The sequence below is a fragment of the Tasmannia lanceolata genome, unplaced genomic scaffold (assembly GCF_043159265.1).
Source record: "Tasmannia lanceolata isolate RefF3 unplaced genomic scaffold, GAP_Taslan_0.1 ptg000054l, whole genome shotgun sequence".
In the NCBI taxonomy this organism is placed as follows: Eukaryota; Viridiplantae; Streptophyta; class Magnoliopsida; order Canellales; family Winteraceae; genus Tasmannia; species Tasmannia lanceolata.
The window spans coordinates 2472767-2497771 of record NW_027518731.1 but is presented as its reverse complement, the minus strand read 5'-3'; the positions used below and the strand labels follow the sequence as shown (position 1 = coordinate 2497771).

At 41.0% G+C, this 25005-nt stretch overlaps 1 protein-coding gene across 1 annotated transcript; it reads right to left on the bottom strand.

Annotated features, from left to right (window-relative positions):
• Positions 1–12318: 12318 nt before the first annotated feature.
• LOC143864911 (uncharacterized) lies at positions 12319–15715 on the bottom strand. The gene is made up of 3 exons (XM_077375772.1): positions 14123–15715; positions 12593–14059; positions 12319–12468 (listed from the first exon to the last, which is right to left on the bottom strand). The coding sequence occupies exons 1-3, from the start codon at positions 15713–15715 to the stop codon at positions 12460–12462; spliced, it is 3069 nt and encodes a 1022-aa protein (XP_077231887.1). The 3' UTR covers positions 12319–12459.
• Positions 15716–25005: the final 9290 nt, after the last annotated feature.

Genomic DNA, 25005 nt, shown 5'->3' with positions numbered 1-25005 from the left:
CAGTGAATTGTAGATTTTAGGACACCCTATATGTCCTAGCTAAATGCAGGTTAGCCCTAAGCTAATGCAGGTGGTTCCTACAACCTATGTGTAGCTAGGCTGTGTGTCCTAAGGAAAACCAAGGGATCGCTAACGTATCCAAGACCTAGTCATCAGTCGGCGATGTGAATCGCCAACTGACCGGACGGAGGCGCTCCTATAACTCTAGGACAGACCCCTAACTCTAAAACAAGCACACAGCAAACAAACAATCAAACAACCTATCAAAAGAAAAACCCTAACTCTAAAACTCTCTATCTAGGAGAAACTCCTAACTCTAGAGGAAGATCTTTTGAAAACAAGATTTTAAAGGTTTTTGAAGAAGGTTTAAAACATTTATTTACAAAAAAGTTTGGCTGGACTTGGGATGTAAATCCCAAGCTGCACTACGTACCTCGGAAGAGGATCAAGCCAACGTAGTTCGAAAATCGAACTCGCCTACTACGCTTCTAAAAGAAACACTCAACACTTAAGATTTTTTAAAGGTTTTTTATGTTTTTCAAATATTTTTGATATTTTTAAAGTTTTCAAATGTTTTTGAGATTTAAATTTCTAATGTTTTTGGATTTTAAAGCTTTTCCAATGCTCAAGACCTTTAAATGTTTTCAATCTTAAAGGGGACACGCAAGTAATACCATAAACTAAGGCAAAGCCTTAAAGCAAAAAAGGGAAACCCCAAACAAGCAACAAAGGTCTCAAAGAGACGATCCACAACAAGAAACTGGCGTCTCAAAGAGACAAACCACAACAAGAAAGATAGCGCCCCAAGAACAGAGAAAACAATCTAAGATCCTAAGCAGGGAAGGCTCTATATGACTGAGTTAGTCTCTAATGGAAAAACTCCTAACTAATAACACTAGGGAGGAAGTACAAATGAGTCAGAGACTGTAATAACACTACAAATGATGAATGAGTCAAAGACTCTCTAGTCAGGGCTGACTCCTATGCGAATGGACTATCGAATAAGGAGAAGCTCACAAGTAAAAAGAATAAAAGACCATGTGCATAGTTGGCAAAGGTGAAACACCCAGCCGGGCCGGACAGCTACCTAGCCCTAGGGTGCAACAAATGTGCAACCCAATACCCATAAGGGTAGGGGTATGAAGCCAAGCCGAGAAGGGTGTTCTCCCAAAAACCAAACGACGCACAAAGATGAGGTTAAGCAAGAGAATGAGACTGGGCAAGTCTCCTATATACAAAGGAGGGGTATGCTATTTGGACTGAGCAAGTCCCCTAAGGATGGGCTTGGGCTAGCGCCTTCATCGCCCCGATACAAGCATTAGAATCAATATAGGCTCAAAACAATCTAAAAAAAAAGGAAAAGGTAAAATTTCCACCTAACATGTAATTTTTACCAAAATAGTTAAAAATGCCAAACAAATCATGGGAATGATTCAATATATGATTTATGACTTGCTAGCATGCTCATCATATCCCAATACAAGCATTAGAATCAATATAGGCTCAAAGCAATCTAAAAAAAAAGAAAAGGTGAAATTTCCACTCAACATGTAATTTTCACAAAAAATGGTCAAAAATGCCGAACAAGTCATGGGAATGATTCAATATATGATTTAAAACTTGTTACCAAGCTCAAAACATCCCAAACACTCATTAAAATTGAATAGAGCTCATATTGTCCATGATTTTCAAGAAATAGCACAATCATGACATATAATGTTAAAAGTGCAACTTTGAACTGACTTTTAGACCCCTCAAACATCAAAACCATCAAAAACTCTACCAATCAAAATTGTAGATCTCAGCATGAATGACATTCTCTCAGTTGACCAGTTTGTTCGGATCTAGCCAGAAGTGTCCGGAAAATGGCCTCTTCCGATCCATCGCCATTAAAAGACATATTAGCGTTTTAACTGAAAGTTCGGGCTCAGTTTTGACACTTAAAACATCGCTTCTGGAAAAATTCACTCAAGGACAAAGTATTAGAAAATCTTGTGAAGAACATTTTTTCTTTGTATGGCTTTGGACGAAACAGATCTGGAATAGCCTAAAAATGGCCAGCAAGCTGCTGTTGCAGAAATGACAGTTTGTTTAAAAAAAATGAAGCTTGCAAGTCGTTTTTGACATATTAAAAAGCATTTATGGAAACATTTGCTCAATAAGACAGTTTTAGGAAACATTATAACAAACACTTTTCCAGTTGACAGTTTTGAGCAATTCCGATCAGAAGCAGCCCAAACATTACTCGACACGATAATTTCTAAAACACTTGGAACAAAAATATCATTATGGACTAAACTTTAAACGAGCATAACTCTCTCGTCTTTTGGCCAAATTTGGGCCGCCATATGTCGAACTGACCGGCTTGACGAGATCTACAAGATTGATATGTTTGCTTTTTTTAAAAGTTTTGAGTATTTGAGGTCGAGAAAGGAAAAAATTCATAACTGGACAGCAAAGATCACCATACCTAGGAGAATACACACTCACTCACACCCATACACACACATATATATATACGCAGACATATGTTCACATATATACACAACACACACTCACACACACAGACATACATACATTAGCCACTGAGAAAAACGAATTCCTAAATGCATGCAAAACCATTCCACAATTCTCAATTAAAGGCAGAGCATAGGACCAAAACTCATTTGACAACACCGTGGAAATCACAAAGTGAATCACTCAAGGACAGGCACAATATAAGTTTCTAGATGGACCGACCTTGATTTTGATTTTCAGTTCAAGCACAATGGAAAGGAGATACAGTACTTGTCAGTTTAAGATAATGAAGATGAACGATAACAGTTTTCCTTTCAAACACAATAAAAACGAACTTCCAGTGGGTTAACAAACAGCCCTTACACCAGTGTAGTAAACTAAATATGTAAACGAATGCATTACCAGTGACTTATTCACCCCTTGGACATAAAACTGAACTGGTGGAATAAAATGAGATGAGTTTGGTTGATGGGCTAAATAGTGCTTAAGACAGGGGTTGAAATGTGTTTAGGAATGTGCATAAAACCGAGGCTGAGCTATGGGACAGATTTGTGCCAAAACTGGGACAGCAACATGGAATGAATTTATCCCAAAACAAGGGCAGCAACATGGACTGAAGTGGGGACATAATTTGTGCTAAAACAAGGGTGAGTTGTGAACAGATTTTTGTGCTAAACATGGCTGAATATAGGGACAGATTTGTGCCAAAACTGGGACAGCAGCATGGACCGAACTGTGGGCAGAATCGTGCCTCAAATTGGGGCAGAGATGCGCTTAAAAATGGGGTGAATCATGGGTGAAAACTGTGCTGAAACAGGGAGCAGCAGTATGGACAGCATTTATGTTAAAACAAGGGCAGCAATGGGGCTGAAATAGAGGTGAATCTGTGCTGAAACGGAGGTAGCAATAGGGTGCAAACCTGGGGCAGCAACATGGACCGGGTTGTGAAAGAACTGGGACTGATTCGGGAGGGGAACCATGGACAGAATTGTGCTAAAACAGTGGGGCTGAAATGAAGTGAATAAACTGATTTTTATACACAGAAATAGGAGCTGAAATGATGTGCAAACAACTAGTCCTCCCTATAGATCTGCTATACACAGTTCACACGTATGAGAACAAATAATGCACAAGTACCCTACAAACCAATACATGCAGCAGAAATCTGTTATAAACAGTCCATACATATGAGAATAACTCATGCACAAGTACCCTACATACCCCAATATGTGCAGCAGACTAAACGATGAAGTAGTCGCTGTGAATAGAGATTACCAGATGCACGGAGTCTCGCCGGAGTTAGATCGGGTTGTGAATTTTTTGCCGGATTCAATCAGCCCCCTAGTGATGACAAAATGGTGGAGGACCGGAGGTAGGAGTCGGAAGTAGAAGAAGAAGAGGCACGGTTATGGGTTGGGGCAGATTTCCAAATTAGAGGGTAGCTCAGGTGGCTGTTATGGAATAAAGTAGAAGAAGAGGGTTTTGGTGTTAGAGATGAAGGTGGAAGAGATGGTGGTAGAGGGTTTAATGGATATCGGTTGAGATAGTGGGTTTCGGGCTATGCTAAGGAATGGAAGGGAGCCCAGTTAGGCCATATGCAAGTGGGAAGGGGATCAAATTTTTCTAAGGTAGGAGGGAGTGGGAATTCCTTTGTTTTTTTTTTTTTTTATCTCCTTCCCTCTGTTTTCTCCCTACGAGAATGAGTTCTCTCTTTGTGTTCTATCCCTCTCCTCAATCCTTCAATTAAGGGTAGGTTCAATTAAGAATCAAAGCCTCTTTCCATAAAATATTAGTTGTTCCCTAAATAGTGTATAGAAGATGCCATCCACATTTTGCAAAGCAATTTTTTATTTTAGCAAATGTGATGCAATCATTTTAAAATTGATATTTTAAGCATGCACTCATCATTATACTATTTCTCAAATTGAAAACCGTATGGCTCCATGCAAGGGAAGAAGAAAAATACTACCTTTCCAATCACCATGCTTCTCTTTTCTTTCTTTTCTTTTTTTTAAATTGCTATTTTAAACAACACCACACCCATTCCCATGTTCAAAACCATGTGGCTCCATGTAAGGGAAAAGAAAAAATGCTACCTTTTCAATCACAACATGCTTCCCTTTTCTTTCCTTTTTTCCTTTTTTTTTTTAAATTGCTATTTTAAACAACACCACACCCATTCCCATGTTCAAAACCGTGTGCCCTCTTTCAACAAATTTTTTTTTTTATATTTAGCTTTAATTAATAAAATACCCCTCCATGAAGTGTTGTACAAGCAACCCTTTTCTTCTCTTAAATCATTTGCCATATGATCTAGACCGTCCAAGCAATATGCCATTGCATATATGGATTGCGCCCCCTTAAATCATTCCTCTATGACGATCCAGACCATCCAATTGATGGGTCCCAACCTAGGCAGGTTGTGTCCTCCTAAATTATTTCAATGGGCTGATCTGATCTGTACAATTGATGGGCTGAAATGTAAGTTGGTTGCACCCTCGAAAATCTCTTCTATGGGATGATCTGAAGCATTCAAATAATTGGCTATCAAGTGATAGGCTTGGATCACTCATAATGTGGGCCCCCTGAGTCTCTCCCATTGGATGATCTAAACCATCCATTTGGATGATCCATATTGCAAATTAGTTGTGCCACAAAATTAATTCTAATTAGAATAATTTCAACCATCAATTTGACGATCCACAACTTCAAAAATCATTTTCAAGAATGGTTCGGATCGTTTGGTGGGCCTCAACATGGAATAGATGTGGACCCAAATTATTTCGATAGAATGGTCTGAACTGGTTCATTTGATGCAACATAATGTAGATTGGCTGCGCCCCTCTAAATCATTTCTGTAGGCTTATCTGAATAACTCAACTTGATGATCGTAACAAAATTGGTTGTTAAAACGACTTCTCTGAGATTTTGACCGTTCTCTTGATGGTCATCTTTAGGCGTTGGATCGAAGTAGTTCAAAACTCATTTTTCACTAAAACAATGTGCGGGCCCCCCTGTTTGATCCAAATCTAAACAAATGCTCAAGGCGGGCCCACCAAACGGATCCAAATTCTCTTTTGCTCGGATTCTTATGAATAATCTCTCTCAACACTTAACGGAAAAAATGCGAAACATGGCGGAGATGATTGGATGGGGTTTTGCCCAAGCATAGCGAACTTGGGTCCGATCAAAATGGGGTGTCTACAGATGCCCCTCTTTGGCAGAGCGTGTGTAACACGCGAATGGCAAAGCTGAACAGACAACGCATTTTGATCGACCCGAAAACAAAGCAAACCAATTTTTTTGTTTTTTTTTGTTTTTTTTTTTGTTTTTTTTTTTTTGTTCTAAGAACGATATTTGCAAAAGCAAAACAGTAAAATACATGACAACAAAAATCAAAATTTAGAAGCAAATAAGGCAATGGCCTCTCATTGACTCTTAACTCGGCAAACATGACATCTCAATGAGATAGTCTCTCTCTAATACTCATGACTCAACTATCTAAACTATTTAACAAAGATGAAGGAACGATTATAAAAATACAAACACACACACTATTTCTTTTTTATCAGGCTAAGCCAAAGTAAACATAACAATTGCTCAAAGAGCACCATCCAATCAAACAAACAAATCATTCCAATCACTCAAAGAGTTTTCATTTTACCACCGAGTTTTTATCCTGGAATCGACAGCCAGAAAACACCTGACATAACAAAGTTAGAGGTCGAAGGAAGAAACAAAGTCTATAACATAGCAAAGCTAGGACGAAAGAGATACATCGAGTTTTTATCCTGGAGTCGATAGCCAGAAAACACCTGACATAACAAAGTTAGAGGTCGAAGGAAGAAACAATGGCTATAACTTAGCAAAGCTAGGAGCCAAGGAGATATATCGAGTTTTTATCCTGGAATCGAGAGCCAGATCATTCAAAACGGGTAAAGAATTGTTTGAGAAGACTCAAAGTTTCAATACCGGATTTCAAAACGGGTAAAGAATGTTTGAGAAGACTCAAACTTTCGATACCGGATTACAAGACGGGTAGAGAATATTTGAGAAGACTCAAATTTTCAATACCGGATTTCAAAACGGGTAAAGAATGTTTGAGAAGACTCAAACTTTCAATACCGGATTACAAGACGGGTAGAGAATATTTGAGAAGACTCAAATTTTCAATACCGAATTTCAAAACGGGTAAAGAATGTTTGAGAAGACTCAAACTTTCAATACCGGATTACAAGACGGGTAGAGAATATTTGAGAAGACTCAAATTTTCAATACCGGATTTCAAAACGGGTAAAGAATGTTTGAGAAGACTCAAACTTTCAATACCGGATTACAAGACGGGTAGAGAATATTTGAGAAGACTCAAATTTTCAATACCGGATTTCAAACGGGTAAAGAATGTTTGAGAAGACTCAAACTTTCAATACCGGATTACAAGACGGGTAGAGAATATTTGAGAAGACTCAAATTTTCGATACCGGATTTCAAAACGGATAAAGAATGTTTGAGAAGACTCAAACTTTCAATACCGGATTACAAGACGGGTAGAGAATATTTGAGAAGACTCAAATTTTCAAGACCGGAGAGGATGCTATCTCAAGCTTTTTATTCTAAAAAATGATGGTCAGGTCGCTCCTATCATAACCTCCCAGAGATCAGAGGGGAGGAAAGATAGCTAAAACATAGCATAGCTGGAATAGATCTGGAAATCATAACCTTTACCACAGGTATAACTCAAAGGTATTTGACGAAATCTCGCGGGCATTGGCCCCTTTAAACAAATAAACCAAAACTCAGCCTATATTTTGAAAAATGCAAAACTCAATTTTAAATTCCAACGAGGATTGGATTTTTCTGAAGAAACTGATCAAGGAGCCTAGCTCGAAAAGGGATGTTTGAGCTTCTCTTATCTTTATTTGACAAGAATAGCCATCTCAACTCTAAAGTTTTGTTCGACGTCTTTTATGACTTGGGAAACCAAGTCATAAAAGATGCCCCTAGTATGATTTTATTTCCATTACAAGATTCATAAGAGAGCCAAACGCAAGGGTTCAACTGAAAGGCTTTCATTTCAAAGAAATGCTTGAGGTTACAAAGCTTTTACAAATGTAGGAAAATGGGTTCTGCTCAAAGCATTCTTCCTCCTGCACTTCGTGATAACATTCCGAATAAACTTGAAAAGTTGCCCCTTCTGAACTCTGCTCTGTTCGGCTCTGTCCGCAGGAGATGCAACTTCTTACTTTTAAAGCTTATCACCCCAGCCTCAAGAGAAGTAAAGGCTAAAGTTGACCTTAAAGACCTGACTTTGACCTGACAATGAAAGATTTTGACACACGATAAACGAGACTTTGACAAATGACAGACGAAAACTTTGACAAATGCACTACATAGACTCTAAAAGAGACTGAATCTGCTTCTTAATTTGATAAATGTTTAAGGTGGTAACAGTCTACCGCTCTTAGGATCTTTTGAATACCGCATCTAAAAGTGTTTCATTCCTCTTTTCGGTATTTCAGTCACGGTTATTACCTCCTTTGGATTACTTAGCTTTAACCACTTTAACTTGAAGAAGTATCGAAAGAAATTATGCTGGCGCTTACTCAGACTCTGATGTAATGCCCAAAACGGAAGCACAATCGGCTTTCAAAAGCCATCCTCTGTGAAATCACTGCCATACCGAATTGCCCCTTCTAGGGTTTCGATTCAGCGGACCGCACGCCTTAATTTTTGTCTGGACTGTCTGCCCTTGCAGCTTTTTCCATCCAGCAGGCTTAGCACCCTGATTTTTGCCTAAGCCGCCCTTTCGGGTTTTCAACTTAGCGGGTGAATGACCCTAACTTTTGCCTAGAACGCCCTTGCGGGTTTTCAGTCTAGCGGGTCCAAGACTCCATCATTTTTCTTTTCTCTTTTTTTTTTACAAACCTGGGCCAATAACACCAGAAGGACTTTTAGGTAGGCTCGGGTTCAAACAGGATAACATTTGGTAAGTTGTGAGCAATTAGACCGAATCTGGATCCTCCAGACTGCCTACGTATCCCCAAAGAAAATGGGAATCAGGTCCCGCGTAGTTCGAGGTTAATATCTTTTATGACGAGAGTCATAAAAGATGCCCCTGGTTTAAGTTTGATAAAGAGATTTTGCTTTTGGCTCAAAGGAGTTTAGCAAAAAGGGGTTTTCATTTTTGAAATCTGGGCTATTGGCTTAACAGGCTCAAGTCGTCCAAAGATGGCCTTCCAGTGTTTTAGGCGTAATATTTCTTTAACTGATCCAGGTTTGTAGGTTCTGTTAATTTTTCTCCATTTTCATTGAGGAGTCTTACGGCTTTTCCTGGCAGGACTTCATCGACAATATAAGGACCAGACCAATTTGGACGAAACTTCCCTCTTGGATCAAATACCGGTGCCCTATAGGACTTCAAGACAAGATCCCCTGGCTTCAAATCTCGGACACGAACCTTCTTATTGAACGCCCTTTCAATCCGCCTTTGATACCCCTGGATATGGTACAGAGCTCGTAACCTCTTCTCATCTATCATCTGCAGTTCTTGATGTCTGGCCTTCGCCCATTCAGATTCTGGCAAGCTTGCCTCTATCATCACTCTTAGAGATGAGATTCTGAGTTCAACAGGCAAAACTGCTTCCATTCCATACACTAAAGAATATGGAGTGACACCTGTAGAAGATCTGATCGACGTCCTGTAAGCCCACAAAGCATAAGGAAGCTTGTTTGACCAGTCTTTATAAGTTTCTGTCATCTTGCTGATGATTACCTTGATGTTCTTATTTGCTGCTTCAACGGCTCCATTCGTCTGCGGCCTATAAGGAGACGACTTGTGATGCTTTATTTTAAACTCTTCACACAAGTGCGCTACTTTCTTCTTGAAGTGAGAACCATTATCTGAGATTAACTCATGAGGTACTCCATATCTGCAAATAATGTTGGCACGGATGAACTTTGCAACTGTATTCGAAGTAATAGAAGCATATGAAGCGGCTTCAATCCATTTCGTAAAGTAATCAATTGCGACCAGAATGTATTCATGCCCGCTCGAAGACTTCGGATGAACCTTCCCAATTATGTCAATTCCCCATACTGAAAACGGCCATGGAGAAGTCATAGAGTGCAACTCCGAAGGAGGTACATGAATAAGATTTGCATAGACTTGACACTTATGGCATTTCTTCACAAATGCGAAGCAGTCTGCTTCCATTGTGGGCCAATAGAATCCAAGTCTCAAAATCTTTCTTGACAACATTTTCCCATTCATATGAGGTCCACAAACTCCCTCATGGGTCTGCTCGATAAGCTCAACTGCTTTGTCTTCATCAACACACAAAAGCTGGATTCCGTCAAAGGATCTGCGATATAACTGATCACCACAAATAACAAAATTGGCAGCTAACTTCTGAAGGGTTCTTCGCTCTTTTCCAGAAGCCTCAGGTGGATGCCCTTCACCAGATATGAGATTCCCGATGTCTGTATACCAGGGCTTTCCATCTGGGCACCTGGCTGCTATTTCGATAACGTTCACATGTGCTGGCTCCCATTGCAGTCGCACTGTAAGTGGTTGGACCCCCATTGTTGCTGAAATGTCTAACATAGAAGCCAGTGTAGCCAAAGCATCAGCAAAATGATTCTTTGTTCTGTACAAGTGAGTGAACGTAATGCTCCTGAACTTCTGGACCAAAGATTCGAGATATGCGTTATACGGGATCAATTTATCTTCCCGAGTCTTCCATTTTCCATTAGTCTGGCAAATGATCAAAATGGAATCTCCAAACACATCAATGTCTTGAATCTGCAAAGCTAAGGCTGCCTCCAGTCCGGCAATACAAGCTTCATACTCGGCCATGTTGTTGGTGCACTCAAACTGCAACTTGATAGATATAGGAATATACTCCTTCTGAGGTGATACGAGTACTGCTCCTATTCCCTGACCTTGGTTATTGACTGCACCATCAAAATACATTGTCCATCTGGTATTTGGAGTATCTTCTTCAACATCCATAATCTCTTCATCGGGAAATTCAACCTTTAGGAATGCATTCTCTTCCACAGGGGAATCAGCTAACTGTTCTGCAATGACCCGCCCTTTAACAGACTTCTGAGTGACATAAGTAATGTCGAACTCAGATAACAATAACAGCCACCTTGCGGTTCTTCCAGTAAGAGCAGGCTTCTCAAACAGATACTTCAACGGATCCATTCGTGAAAGCAGAAGTACTTTACTTGATAACAAGTAATGCCGGAGCCTCTGAGTTGCCCAAACTAATGCTAGACAGGTCTTCTCCAAGATTGTATATTTCACTTCGTATTCTAGCATCTTCTTGCTGATGTAGTATACTGGCCTTTCCTTCTTTGACCCTGAATCTTGCTGAGCAAGCATACAACCCATCGCCGTATCTGTGATGGACAAATACAACAATAATGGCTGACCCAGGATGACTGGGGATAAAACAGGAGGTAAGGATAAACACTGCTTAATCTTTTCAAAAGCCACCTGGCACTCTTCGGTCCATTTCTTCGATGAATTCTTCTTCAGAAGCTTGAAAATAGGCTCACAGGTCATGGTCAGGTGAGCTATAAACCGTCTCAGATACTGAACTTTCCCGAGAAAACCTCGGATCTGCTTTTCGGTCCTCGGCGGTTCCATCTCCTGAATCGCTTTGATTTTCTGAGGATCTACTTCGATTCCCCTTTCACTCACCATGAATCCAAGTAGCTTTCCTGAAGTAACCCCGAATACACACTTGCTGGGGTTTAGACGAAGCTGATACTTTCTGATTCTTTCAAAGAATTTTCTTAAAGCGACAGTATGCTCTGGTCGAGTCTTTCCCTTGACGATCATATCATCTACATAGACCTCGACTTCTTTGTGGATCATATCATGAAGAAGAGTAGTTGCAGCTCTCTGATAAGTAGCACCTGCATTCTTCAACCCAAAAGGCATTACTCTGTAACAGTAAGTTCCCCACTGAGTAGTAAACGCTGTCTTGATCATATCTTCTGGAGCCATCTTAATCTGATTATATCCTGAAAACCCATCCATAAAAGATAACAGAGCATGACCAGCGGTATTGTCCACCAGAAGATCAATGTTCGGAAGCGGAAAATCGTCCTTCGGGCTTGCTTTGTTGAGGTCCCTGAAGTCCACACACATCCTGACCTTTCCGTCCTTTTTGGGCACCGGCACTATATTCGCTAGCCATTCTGGATATTCAACAACTTGAATGAATTTTACTTCCAATAGCTTTTTAACTTCATCATGAACTTTTAACTCCCATTCTGTTTTAAGTTTTCGAAGTTTTTGCTTCTTTGGCTTTGCGCCAGGGATTAGAGGCAATCGATGCTGGACAATGTCTTCGCTCAATCCCGGCATGTCATCATAAGACCAAGCAAAAACCTCCTTGAACTCCTTAAGTAAAGTGATTAATTCCTCACGCTCTTCGGGAGATAAAGTTTTGCCAATTCGTATTTCCCGAATTAAGGTTTCGTCACCAATATTTACAGTTTCAATTTTCTCTTCGAGCGGTCTTGCTCGGCGACTCTCCTCTTGTTGAATCATATGTTTGATTTCAAGGGGAGTTTCGTCGGCATCCTCATCAGAGAAGGAATCTTGATTATCATTATTAATATTATCAGTTTTAAGAGCAGATTCAGTACTTGAAATGAAAACAGGAGAAACAGAAACAGGAATGTATGTAAAAGAGTCTTTCATTTCATTCATAGAATTGGTTACATCAAGAATGGAATAGCCCACAGCAGGCATTGCATTAGACTTTAACGATGTATTCAAAGACTCAACAGACAACTCAACATTGAACTCAACCAACGCTGGCATATGTGCAGTTGAAGAAATAAACTCATCATCTAAAGTACTCTTGGACTCGACCTTATTAGAAAGAGACTTGTCACCGACTCCGGAACCAGATCCAACTTCTACGGTACCTGCATCAAAAGAATCGTTAGAATAAACAAACTCAATATCAGACTGGGAAGTAGACGTATACTTAGAGACTACTGACTCTTTTGAGGAAACGGGACTATACTGAAAGACTACTCGAGGTAAAACCTGGGAGGTCCAGTTGGTCAAGGGTCCCTCGGCTGGGGTGATTAACTCTGCGGGGTTCAGAATGAATGCATCTCTGCCTATCACTGCCACCTCTGACGCTTCGGTCTCACCGCCAACCACTGGATATTCAATCTGAAACATGACATTCAGACAGCTCGGCTCTAAAACATCGGCCCAATCAGTTTCCGATGCTTCCTCAGTAATCCGAACACTCATTGGCGCTTCTGATAACTCCAGGTTAAAGAATATTTCGAAACCCGGAAACCTCTGCCCTGTCACATCATCGGTCCATGGCTCAGCAAACCCGCAAAATGGAAAATCTGCCCCCTCTTTTCTGAAAATGCCGTTTCTGACCAGACTGATTGATCCCATAGGCAATTCTAGTCCCCGGCGGCGGCACTCGGCCCATTTCAGCATGTATCTTTTCATTTCCTTGACCTCCTGCTCGGTCGGCTCATATCCCAGGCCAAAGAGACCATTGAAAGTTCTGATCACAGGCCACTCAGTAGGGCCTTGATGATATTTGCCCAGCCCTGCGCCCGGAATATAACCTTGTTTACGGATCATCCTGACTACATTCGAGTTGGTGCTAGTCAAGAAGAAAACTTCCTCGCCCATGGCTTCTTTCATGGATATGACCGACACCTCCAGTGAAAAACCTGTCAAGCTGACATCGGCTTCCTTCCCAACTACTAGCTCTTGTGAAATCTGCCCAATCTCTAAGTCCGGGTCACCCTTTACAGTCACTACCCTGCCGTTATGAACAAACTTCAACTTTTGATGAAGGGTAGAAGGGATAACTCCGACCTTATGCAGCCAAGGTCGACCCAATAACAGCAAGAAAGAAGCCTTAATGTCCAATACTTGAAATTCGATGTCGAAGTCTTCTCCTCCAATCTGGATTTCAGTGGCCAGGGTTCCGATGACATCTCGCCGGGTGCCATCATACGCTAATATACCCTGCTCAGAAGGAATGAAATCCCCGGGCCCGAAGCCCAAAGTTGCTGCAGTACTTAGAGGACAAATATTCAGAGCGGACCCATTGTCGACTAGCACTTCGGGTACCCTTTTCTTGTTGCAGATCACAGTAATTTTGAGTGAACGGGCATGGTCACTCCCTTCAGGAGGTAAATCATCGTCCGTGAAAGATATTACCTTGGAAGTCCTAGTTACCGCGACTAGGCTTACTAACTCATCGGGAGTGATCTCAGTTGACACCTGAGCAGCATTCAACTCCTTGAGTACAACCTTCCTGTGCTTAGACGAAGACATAAGTAGGCCCCAAATGGAAACGTTTGCTTGGGTCTTCTTCAGCTGCTTCAACAGATTATCTTCTTCCTCATCTGCACTCGGCCTACTCTGCCCCTGATTCTCAGCTGCTCTTACTGCTTCTGCAGGGTTTTCTGCTCTCAATTCCGCGGGCTTGAACACACGGCCACCCCTGGTAACATGACGAAGCTCGTCACACTAATCTTCTAACAGAAGCAAATCATCTGCATCCATTCTCAGAACATACGGAGTTTCAATTACCTCCTCTTCTTCAAAATCACCCATCCTTAGAACATAAGGCGTTTCCTTTTCTGCCTCGACATCTTCACATCGAAGGACATATGGAGAGGACGCCTCTGCCAAGCTGGTGCTCCCCCTCCAGAGGGCATAAGACCTTTCTCTTTCCATCTCCTCGATCTCTTCAGGATCAAATCTTAGAATATAAGGTTCATCAGGAGTGATTGCACAAATGAGAATGGATGGATCAAGAACTGGCTCCTCGACAAAAATGGCATTCGTCGCAGGAGGAGGAATTGCACGATGATTGGGAAGGGGATTCCGAGTTACATTGGGCCTTTCCACCTCAAGCTTTCCGTTCTCTAACATAGTCTGGAGCGCATGCTTTAAGGCCAGACATCTTTCAGTGAGGTGACCCGAATTTCTGTGGTATTCACAATACTGGTCTGCTCTCCAATATGGGGGTAACGGGTTAGGTACTGGCCTAATTTCAGGTAGCCTGATTTTCTTATCCCTTATCAACTTTTTCAGAATCAGAGGTAAAGGGTATGGGAGCGGATCAAAGTGTCTCAGAGGTTTTTGTTCTACTGGGGCTGGGGCTGGTCTCGCCACCTCTGTTACAGTCCTGGCCTCCGGGCGAACATAGTTTACGTGGTCAACTTCTTTCTGTGCGACCACGGGTCTCTTTCCTTCCCTGATCTCTGATGGGAGCCTGGCCCTCAGACCCTTAGCTATTGCATCCTCAGTCCTCGTCCCAGTCTTAATTAGATGGTCAAAATCGGTGTAATGCTGAGGGGACAAAAAATGGAAATACTGGGGTGACAAACCCTTGATCACCAGCTTGATCTGATCTTCTTCTGATAGCCTCTCGCTTAGCTGGGCAGACTTTCGACGCCAACGACGGATGAAAAAGGTAAAGGTCTCCAGAGGACCTTGCTTTAACTGTTTGAGATCCCTCTTGGTGACCTCTATCCCTTCCTCCATAGAAAACTGCTCTACAAATTTGTTGGAGATGCTTTGCAAGGTCTTCACCTCTTCGGGCTTCCGACGCAGAAACCACTTCTTTGCGACCCCAGTAAGAGACATTGGAAAGACCCTAGCCATCTGCTCAGGAGATAGCCCACACTGCTGCGACATCTCAATAAACCACCTCATATGATTCCGGGGACATCCAGTCCCATCATATTTGTCATAATCGGGGGTTTTGAATTTAGGGGGCAAGGTGACTCCCGGAGACATTATCAGCTCAGATATATCGAACTGCTTTGGGCCTTGATGCTTCAAGCTTTCCATTTCTTTTGTCAGCTTCTCCAATTGATCAGCTACCTGTTTTTCCTTATTATACTGGGCCACATCTGGAATGCAATATTCTTCAGCGTACTGCCCTTCTTCTAGGTCGACGTCTACTGGTGAAATGAAAGGGTGGTTCAAATTTGCAGGGCTCGGATTTGCCGGTATAGCGGGAGGGGGTTGAACCGCAGGCGCTCTAGAAGTAGAGACCTTTTCATTAGACTGGGCTTTCATTTGGGCCATCTCCTCTTTCATAAAGGCCATATCTCGGGTAAGATTCACCATCATCTCTTGAATTTTAGCTAGCGCATCATTGGGCTCAGCCATTTGGACAGATTCTAGGGATTCAGATGATTCAGATAAAGAGGATGCAGATTGTTCAGGTAAGGTTAGCGGTTCGAATTGACGAATGAGTCTAGACGTGGTTGACTGTCTAGACCACGCAGGTTGACTGACACCTGAGGGAGCGATGTTTGCTCGATTTTAGAATCCTGAATTGGAAATTAACATACTACATTAAAATGATAAGCATTGAGATAAAGTATTCTGTACCAAATAAGATAAGAGAAAGACATAAATGCTATTCCATTGATCAATAGTCAAAATGTAGTTACAATCCAAACATTAGTCTTTGTTAACAATTGGATGAAAGTAACCATTTACAATGAAATTTGAAGAAATTAAAATGACAATTTCATGAAAAGGAATCTTCAAAGCTCTTCGATCCGAGCTCTCTTGCCCACGAGCTTTCCTGTTAATTCCCCACATCGGACCTTAGATATTAAGCCAAATCTCCTCTCACGACCTTGTTTCTCCAAGCAGCCACAATGGTATTGATAAGATCAGGAGATAGCTTTTCGCAAGGAGGAGGCGTTACAGTTCCGGGAGAACATGGGCGTCCCGTGATCTGATGAAGCAAACGGGTTGGTGCATAAAAGGTTGACTTTTCCAAACCCATAAGATACACAAAGGGATATGGGTGGGTGCTAGTGATAACGTGCAAGCATGAATGACTCACCAAATGAAATTGATCCTTCTCCACGTGCTGCAACCAATTATGCCACTCATCAATGGATTGGGGTTTATTGGCCATTGGTTGCCACGAAAGGTGATCCTTGAGGGTGTACTGAAGGGAGCTCTGCGGCCGAAGGATGGTGAGTTTTTCACAAAGCCACAAATAAAGCAGTTTGACACACCCAAAGAAATTATCATGAACCTCCTGACGAGCAATAAGGTCCAGTCCGGAGAAAGTTTCTGCTAGTATGGTGGGAACAGGATTCTTTCCCTCATTGATTTGATCCACCACAGCTAACAAGGCCAAAGGAGCATTATAAGAATCTCCACGAACGACATAACGCGCGAAGACACCGAAAATCAAGGCGCTGCGCCGACAACTCTGAAAACGGGAGTCGACAGGGTCGATATTTTTAGAAAAAAGTTTGATGAGGTCTTGAATTCGCACACCTGTGTCTGTAAAATATGACAGAGCGTCAACCGTGGTATTTTTGAACAACTTGCAGAAAATGGAATGAGGGTCATCTGGACTCAGAGGTTGGACCCAGAGTCCTTCCGATGGGAGCTCCAATAAGACGCACCAATCTTCAAAGATAGGACAAAATTCAAATGAACCGAATCTAAAGACATGAAGAGTAGGATCCCAAAGATTGGCAGCTGCTTGGAGAAACTTCCAGTCTATGCCGAGTATGCTCAAATGATTGAATGCACTAATAAACTTCTCGGCCATGCTCCGCTTTGAATGCTCACACGGAAGAGTTTTAATAGTCTCCTTTATCCAACTCTTCAACACGTTGTTCGCCATGATCAAACCTAACACTCATACAACGACAAAATCAGAGAGAATGGAGATATCCATAAACAAATGATAAGGATAAACTTGATGATCAATTATAAGGAGAGGATACAATCGGCGACACCAAATTTTTCATCAGCGATCAAAGATGATCGGTGAATAAGGAAATAAATCACAGCCACAAAATGACAGAAGTAGGTCATAGACCGGATTTAAATCCAGCGATGAATACCAATAACTATACAATCGAGGAGATCAAAGTGATAGACCGTGGCCATAGGAACAGTGACAAGCTACCGGCCAAATCTCAAGACGAGATAAGTAAACAGACAAGCATATATCCTAATCAATAATAGATGCAAAAATTGAATCTATGACACAACAAAAGAATAAATATACAATCAACGAGTAGCAAATAAATTGTGGCCACGAGAACGACATATACAGGCCACGCACTTAGTGAAACTGAAAGGGTGCAAATACAGCTGACCAAACCTGAAGTTTTTACCAAAAAATGGATTCTAAGCTAATTGAGGCTATGACTGGGAATCAAAACAAGGTAAACTGACTCTAAAGAATAGAAGTTATGCTTAAAAATATTTTTGCGAAAAATTCAGCAGCATAACGGCTAGACAAGAGAGTCAAGATAAGGTAAACTCATGGCTTTCCTAACTCTACGAAATAGCGGTCATGCCCGAAAATGGTCTGGATAAAATCCGACAGCATAACGACGCTAAACAAGAAAGTCAAGGTAAGGTAAGTTCATGGTTTTTCCTAACTCTAAGAAGTAGCATTTATGCTCAGAAGTGGTCTGGACAATATCCGGCAGCATAACGGCTACACCAATGATTCCCACAGCTCAACCAAAGGGTATGCGAATAATGGGGGGTAAGATGAGCTTGAAATATGGTCATTAGATAATGTCGATCAACTGAAGGGCTGACCCAGGGTGAGAACCTACGACAACAGGTCAAATCCAATGGACAACAGATCAAAGGACAGATCGTGGCCGCAGTAACGACAAGCAAAACCACTGACTAAATTTAGATCTGAACAGAGAATGGATATAACCAATTGAAATGAATAAGGAACTCCAACTAAGAGAACCCTAATATACATAATCAGTATATATATAGGTATATTCACATATACATATATCCTAACCAGGGGCACCAGCCGTAATCTATCTAACGGAGTCGAGAAAGTCTCGACTTGCGACAGATCAGTGAGTGTACTAAAACCGTGCTGTAGCCACGCAAGGTGAGCTACCCTAGTCTACAGATGGGACAAGGCTCCTAACTCTAGGCTTCACATGCGTGAGCAACACATGTTCGACCCTTATATGAATGCAATATACTTATATAAACACGGGTACTTCCTAATTGGGTTTCACTAGGCCAGTAAGTATATACATAATATATAAAACAAAGTAGGGCTCCGAACTCAATCTATCGGGTACTATGCGTATGAAACATACCTAATATGTATAACACAAGTACACCTAGTGTTATACATAGTATGCTTCATTGCTCATCGGCTGCTGTAAACACAAGTACACCTAGTGTTTACGGCTGCAGCACCGGCGCATAGCTTGGAAATAGATTCAACAGTACCATTAGGATGTAATAACATCCCAGTCAGGCACGCATCAAATCTATCCCGTGGAGCCAAGAAGGAAAAATAATGAAATAAATAACAATATGATAATGCATGATGTGTAGTGTGTGAATCCCTCGTTTTAATTACGCACCTGTCTGGTGCCTCTGGATTCTAACGATAGAATTCCCATTTAAAATGATTTTAACTCAAATTTCTCCAAAGTTAGTAAAAATGGCATTTCTATAGAGTTAGGCAATGTTTCAAAAACTCCCCAGCAGAGTCGCCAGCCTGTGGACCCCGATCCTGAGGACGGTGCCGAGGGACGCGAGATCCCTCCTGCAATCCTCTAAGATCTCCACAACGTGAAGGAGAGCTCTGCCAAGGAACTCTCGAAACGGATGCCACCCTCACAGCATAGCATGAGTGGCGATATAAAAAGAAAGAGATACATCCTGATCCGGAGCCAGGGCTCGAAACCAAGATATATCTGAAAAATAACTCAGAGTCGCCATCCATGGACATGCCATGGAACCAAAACAAATGCTCTGTTTGCAATGGATAACCAGAGATACAAAAGGTCCGTGCCTGATGACGAATGGGGAAGGGGTTAGGCGCCCCCAATTCGCCCAAGTGCAAGCACCTGGTCTCTTATGCCATTTATTATTAACTCCAAAGAAGTTTGGGTAAAAATCATGTGAAATGGGAACAATCCTCAGGATTCGTCTACCTAAGCATGCATTTCCTGAGGATAAAATAATAAGCACACATAAAATAAAATGAAAGATGTGGCACCTAAGCATAGCTAGGTTATGAGTGACATGCCTAATGGGTGTCTAAGTTCTGATGTGCAAACACATGCAAGCTATAGCTAAAAGGTATAGGATCAGTACTAGAAAATAAGAAAAACACATCAAAACACACAATAACAATACAACAAATCCTAAGACTCTAAATTATTAGCCCGAGTCCTCGGATGGTCTGGTATTCATCCAAAGAAACCTACGTATCCCCGCCTCCACGAGAATCAAGGCAACGTAGTTCTTCGTACCCATTCTAAGCTAGGATGCCTAAGACACCTAGACCTCTATCCTAGACTCGATCTAAAAGACCGGACTAATTATTAAAGCTTCTTGAACGATTATTTAAATTCCAGTGAATTGTAGATTTTAGGACACCCTATATGTCCTAGCTAAATGCAGGTTAGCCCTAAGCTAATGCAGGTGGTTCCTACAACCTATGTGTAGCTAGGCTGTGTGTCCTAAGGAAAACCAAGGGATCGCTAACGTATCCAAGACCTAGTCATCAGTCGGCGATGTGAATCGCCAACTGACCGGACGGAGGCGCTCCTATAACTCTAGGACAGACCCCTAACTCTAAAACAAGCACACAGCAAACAAACAATCAAACAACCTATCAAAAGAAAAACCCTAACTCTAAAACTCTCTATCTAGGAGAAACTCCTAACTCTAGAGGAAGATCTTTTGAAAACAAGATTTTAAAGGTTTTTGAAGAAGGTTTAAAACATTTATTTACAAAAAAGTTTGGCTGGACTTGGGATGTAAATCCCAAGCTGCACTACGTACCTCGGAAGAGGATCAAGCCAACGTAGTTCGAAAATCGAACTCGCCTACTACGCTTCTAAAAGAAACACTCAACACTTAAGATTTTTTAAAGGTTTTTTATGTTTTTCAAATATTTTTGATATTTTTAAAGTTTTCAAATGTTTTTGAGATTTAAATTTCTAATGTTTTTGGATTTTAAAGCTTTTCCAATGCTCAAGACCTTTAAATGTTTTCAATCTTAAAGGGGACACGCAAGTAATACCATAAACTAAGGCAAAGCCTTAAAGCAAAAAAGGGAAACCCCAAACAAGCAACAAAGGTCTCAAAGAGACGATCCACAACAAGAAACTGGCGTCTCAAAGAGACAAACCACAACAAGAAAGATAGCGCCCCAAGAACAGAGAAAACAATCTAAGATCCTAAGCAGGGAAGGCTCTATATGACTGAGTTAGTCTCTAATGGAAAAACTCCTAACTAATAACACTAGGGAGGAAGTACAAATGAGTCAGAGACTGTAATAACACTACAAATGATGAATGAGTCAAAGACTCTCTAGTCAGGGCTGACTCCTATGCGAATGGACTATCGAATAAGGAGAAGCTCACAAGTAAAAAGAATAAAAGACCATGTGCATAGTTGGCAAAGGTGAAACACCCAGCCGGGCCGGACAGCTACCTAGCCCTAGGGTGCAACAAATGTGCAACCCAATACCCATAAGGGTAGGGGTATGAAGCCAAGCCGAGAAGGGTGTTCTCCCAAAAACCAAACGACGCACAAAGATGAGGTTAAGCAAGAGAATGAGACTGGGCAAGTCTCCTATATACAAAGGAGGGGTATGCTATTTGGACTGAGCAAGTCCCCTAAGGATGGGCTTGGGCTAGCGCCTTCATCGCCCCGATACAAGCATTAGAATCAATATAGGCTCAAAACAATCTAAAAAAAAAGGAAAAGGTAAAATTTCCACCTAACATGTAATTTTTACCAAAATAGTTAAAAATGCCAAACAAATCATGGGAATGATTCAATATATGATTTATGACTTGCTAGCATGCTCATCATATCCCAATACAAGCATTAGAATCAATATAGGCTCAAAGCAATCTAAAAAAAAAGAAAAGGTGAAATTTCCACTCAACATGTAATTTTCACAAAAAATGGTCAAAAATGCCGAACAAGTCATGGGAATGATTCAATATATGATTTAAAACTTGTTACCAAGCTCAAAACATCCCAAACACTCATTAAAATTGAATAGAGCTCATATTGTCCATGATTTTCAAGAAATAGCACAATCATGACATATAATGTTAAAAGTGCAACTTTGAACTGACTTTTAGACCCCTCAAACATCAAAACCATCAAAAACTCTACCAATCAAAATTGTAGATCTCAGCATGAATGACATTCTCTCAGTTGACCAGTTTGTTCGGATCTAGCCAGAAGTGTCCGGAAAATGGCCTCTTCCGATCCATCGCCATTAAAAGACATATTAGCGTTTTAACTGAAAGTTCGGGCTCAGTTTTGACACTTAAAACATCGCTTCTGGAAAAATTCACTCAAGGACAAAGTATTAGAAAATCTTGTGAAGAACATTTTTTCTTTGTATGGCTTTGGACGAAACAGATCTGGAATAGCCTAAAAATGGCCAGCAAGCTGCTGTTGCAGAAATGACAGTTTGTTTAAAAAAAATGAAGCTTGCAAGTCGTTTTTGACATATTAAAAAGCATTTATGGAAACATTTGCTCAATAAGACAGTTTTAGGAAACATTATAACAAACACTTTTCCAGTTGACAGTTTTGAGCAATTCCGATCAGAAGCAGCCCAAACATTACTCGACACGATAATTTCTAAAACACTTGGAACAAAAATATCATTATGGACTAAACTTTAAACGAGCATAACTCTCTCGTCTTTTGGCCAAATTTGGGCCGCCATATGTCGAACTGACCGGCTTGACGAGATCTACAAGATTGATATGTTTGCTTTTTTTTAAAAGTTTTGAGTATTTGAGGTCGAGAAAGGAAAAAATTCATAACTGGACAGCAAAGATCACCATACCTAGGAGAATACACACTCACTCACACCCATACACACACATATATATATACGCAGACATATGTTCACATATATACACAACACACACTCACACACACAGACATACATACATTAGCCACTGAGAAAAACGAATTCCTAAATGCATGCAAAACCATTCCACAATTCTCAATTAAAGGCAGAGCATAGGACCAAAACTCATTTGACAACACCGTGGAAATCACAAAGTGAATCACTCAAGGACAGGCACAATATAAGTTTCTAGATGGACCGACCTTGATTTTGATTTTCAGTTCAAGCACAATGGAAAGGAGATACAGTACTTGTCAGTTTAAGATAATGAAGATGAACGATAACAGTTTTCCTTTCAAACACAATAAAAACGAACTTCCAGTGGGTTAACAAACAGCCCTTACACCAGTGTAGTAAACTAAATATGTAAACGAATGCATTACCAGTGACTTATTCACCCCTTGGACATAAAACTGAACTGGTGGAATAAAATGAGATGAGTTTGGTTGATGGGCTAAATAGTGCTTAAGACAGGGGTTGAAATGTGTTTAGGAATGTGCATAAAACCGAGGCTGAGCTATGGGACAGATTTGTGCCAAAACTGGGACAGCAACATGGAATGAATTTATCCCAAAACAAGGGCAGCAACATGGACTGAAGTGGGGACATAATTTGTGCTAAAACAAGGGTGAGTTGTGAACAGATTTTTGTGCTAAACATGGCTGAATATAGGGACAGATTTGTGCCAAAACTGGGACAGCAGCATGGACCGAACTGTGGGCAGAATCGTGCCTCAAATTGGGGCAGAGATGCGCTTAAAAATGGGGTGAATCATGGGTGAAAACTGTGCTGAAACAGGGAGCAGCAGTATGGACAGCATTTATGTTAAAACAAGGGCAGCAATGGGGCTGAAATAGAGGTGAATCTGTGCTGAAACGGAGGTAGCAATAGGGTGCAAACCTGGGGCAGCAACATGGACCGGGTTGTGAAAGAACTGGGACTGATTCGGGAGGGGAACCATGGACAGAATTGTGCTAAAACAGTGGGGCTGAAATGAAGTGAATAAACTGATTTTTATACACAGAAATAGGAGCTGAAATGATGTGCAAACAACTAGTCCTCCCTATAGATCTGCTATACACAGTTCACACGTATGAGAACAAATAATGCACAAGTACCCTACAAACCAATACATGCAGCAGAAATCTGTTATAAACAGTCCATACATATGAGAATAACTCATGCACAAGTACCCTACATACCCCAATATGTGCAGCAGACTAAACGATGAAGTAGTCGCTGTGAATAGAGATTACCAGATGCACGGAGTCTCGCCGGAGTTAGATCGGGTTGTGAATTTTTTGCCGGATTCAATCAGCCCCCTAGTGATGACAAAATGGTGGAGGACCGGAGGTAGGAGTCGGAAGTAGAAGAAGAAGAGGCACGGTTATGGGTTGGGGCAGATTTCCAAATTAGAGGGTAGCTCAGGTGGCTGTTATGGAATAAAGTAGAAGAAGAGGGTTTTGGTGTTAGAGATGAAGGTGGAAGAGATGGTGGTAGAGGGTTTAATGGATATCGGTTGAGATAGTGGGTTTCGGGCTATGCTAAGGAATGGAAGGGAGCCCAGTTAGGCCATATGCAAGTGGGAAGGGGATCAAATTTTTCTAAGGTAGGAGGGAGTGGGAATTCCTTTGTTTTTTTTTTTTTTTATCTCCTTCCCTCTGTTTTCTCCCTACGAGAATGAGTTCTCTCTTTGTGTTCTATCCCTCTCCTCAATCCTTCAATTAAGGGTAGGTTCAATTAAGAATCAAAGCCTCTTTCCATAAAATATTAGTTGTTCCCTAAATAGTGTATAGAAGATGCCATCCACATTTTGCAAAGCAATTTTTTATTTTAGCAAATGTGATGCAATCATTTTAAAATTGATATTTTAAGCATGCACTCATCATTATACTATTTCTCAAATTGAAAACCGTATGGCTCCATGCAAGGGAAGAAGAAAAATACTACCTTTCCAATCACCATGCTTCTCTTTTCTTTCTTTTCTTTTTTTTAAATTGCTATTTTAAACAACACCACACCCATTCCCATGTTCAAAACCATGTGGCTCCATGTAAGGGAAAAGAAAAAATGCTACCTTTTCAATCACAACATGCTTCCCTTTTCTTTCCTTTTTTCCTTTTTTTTTTAAATTGCTATTTTAAACAACACCACACCCATTCCCATGTTCAAAACCGTGTGCCCTCTTTCAACAAATTTTTTTTTTTTATATTTAGCTTTAATTAATAAAATACCCCTCCATGAAGTGTTGTACAAGCAACCCTTTTCTTCTCTTAAATCATTTGCCATATGATCTAGACCGTCCAAGCAATATGCCATTGCATATATGGATTGCGCCCCCTTAAATCATTCCTCTATGACGATCCAGACCATCCAATTGATGGGTCCCAACCTAGGCAGGTTGTGTCCTCCTAAATTATTTCAATGGGCTGATCTGATCTGTACAATTGATGGGCTGAAATGTAAGTTGGTTGCACCCTCGAAAATCTCTTCTATGGGATGATCTGAAGCATTCAAATAA

Coding starts and splice junctions, on each gene's coding strand:
- LOC143864911 (XM_077375772.1), bottom strand. CDS start 15,715: ATGGCTGAGCCCAATGATGCGCTAGCTAAAATTCAAGAGATGATGGTG. Junction 14,060..14,122: donor GTGATTTTGAAGAAGAGGAG/GTAATTGAAACT, acceptor TTAGAAGATTAG/TGTGACGAGCTTCGTCATGT.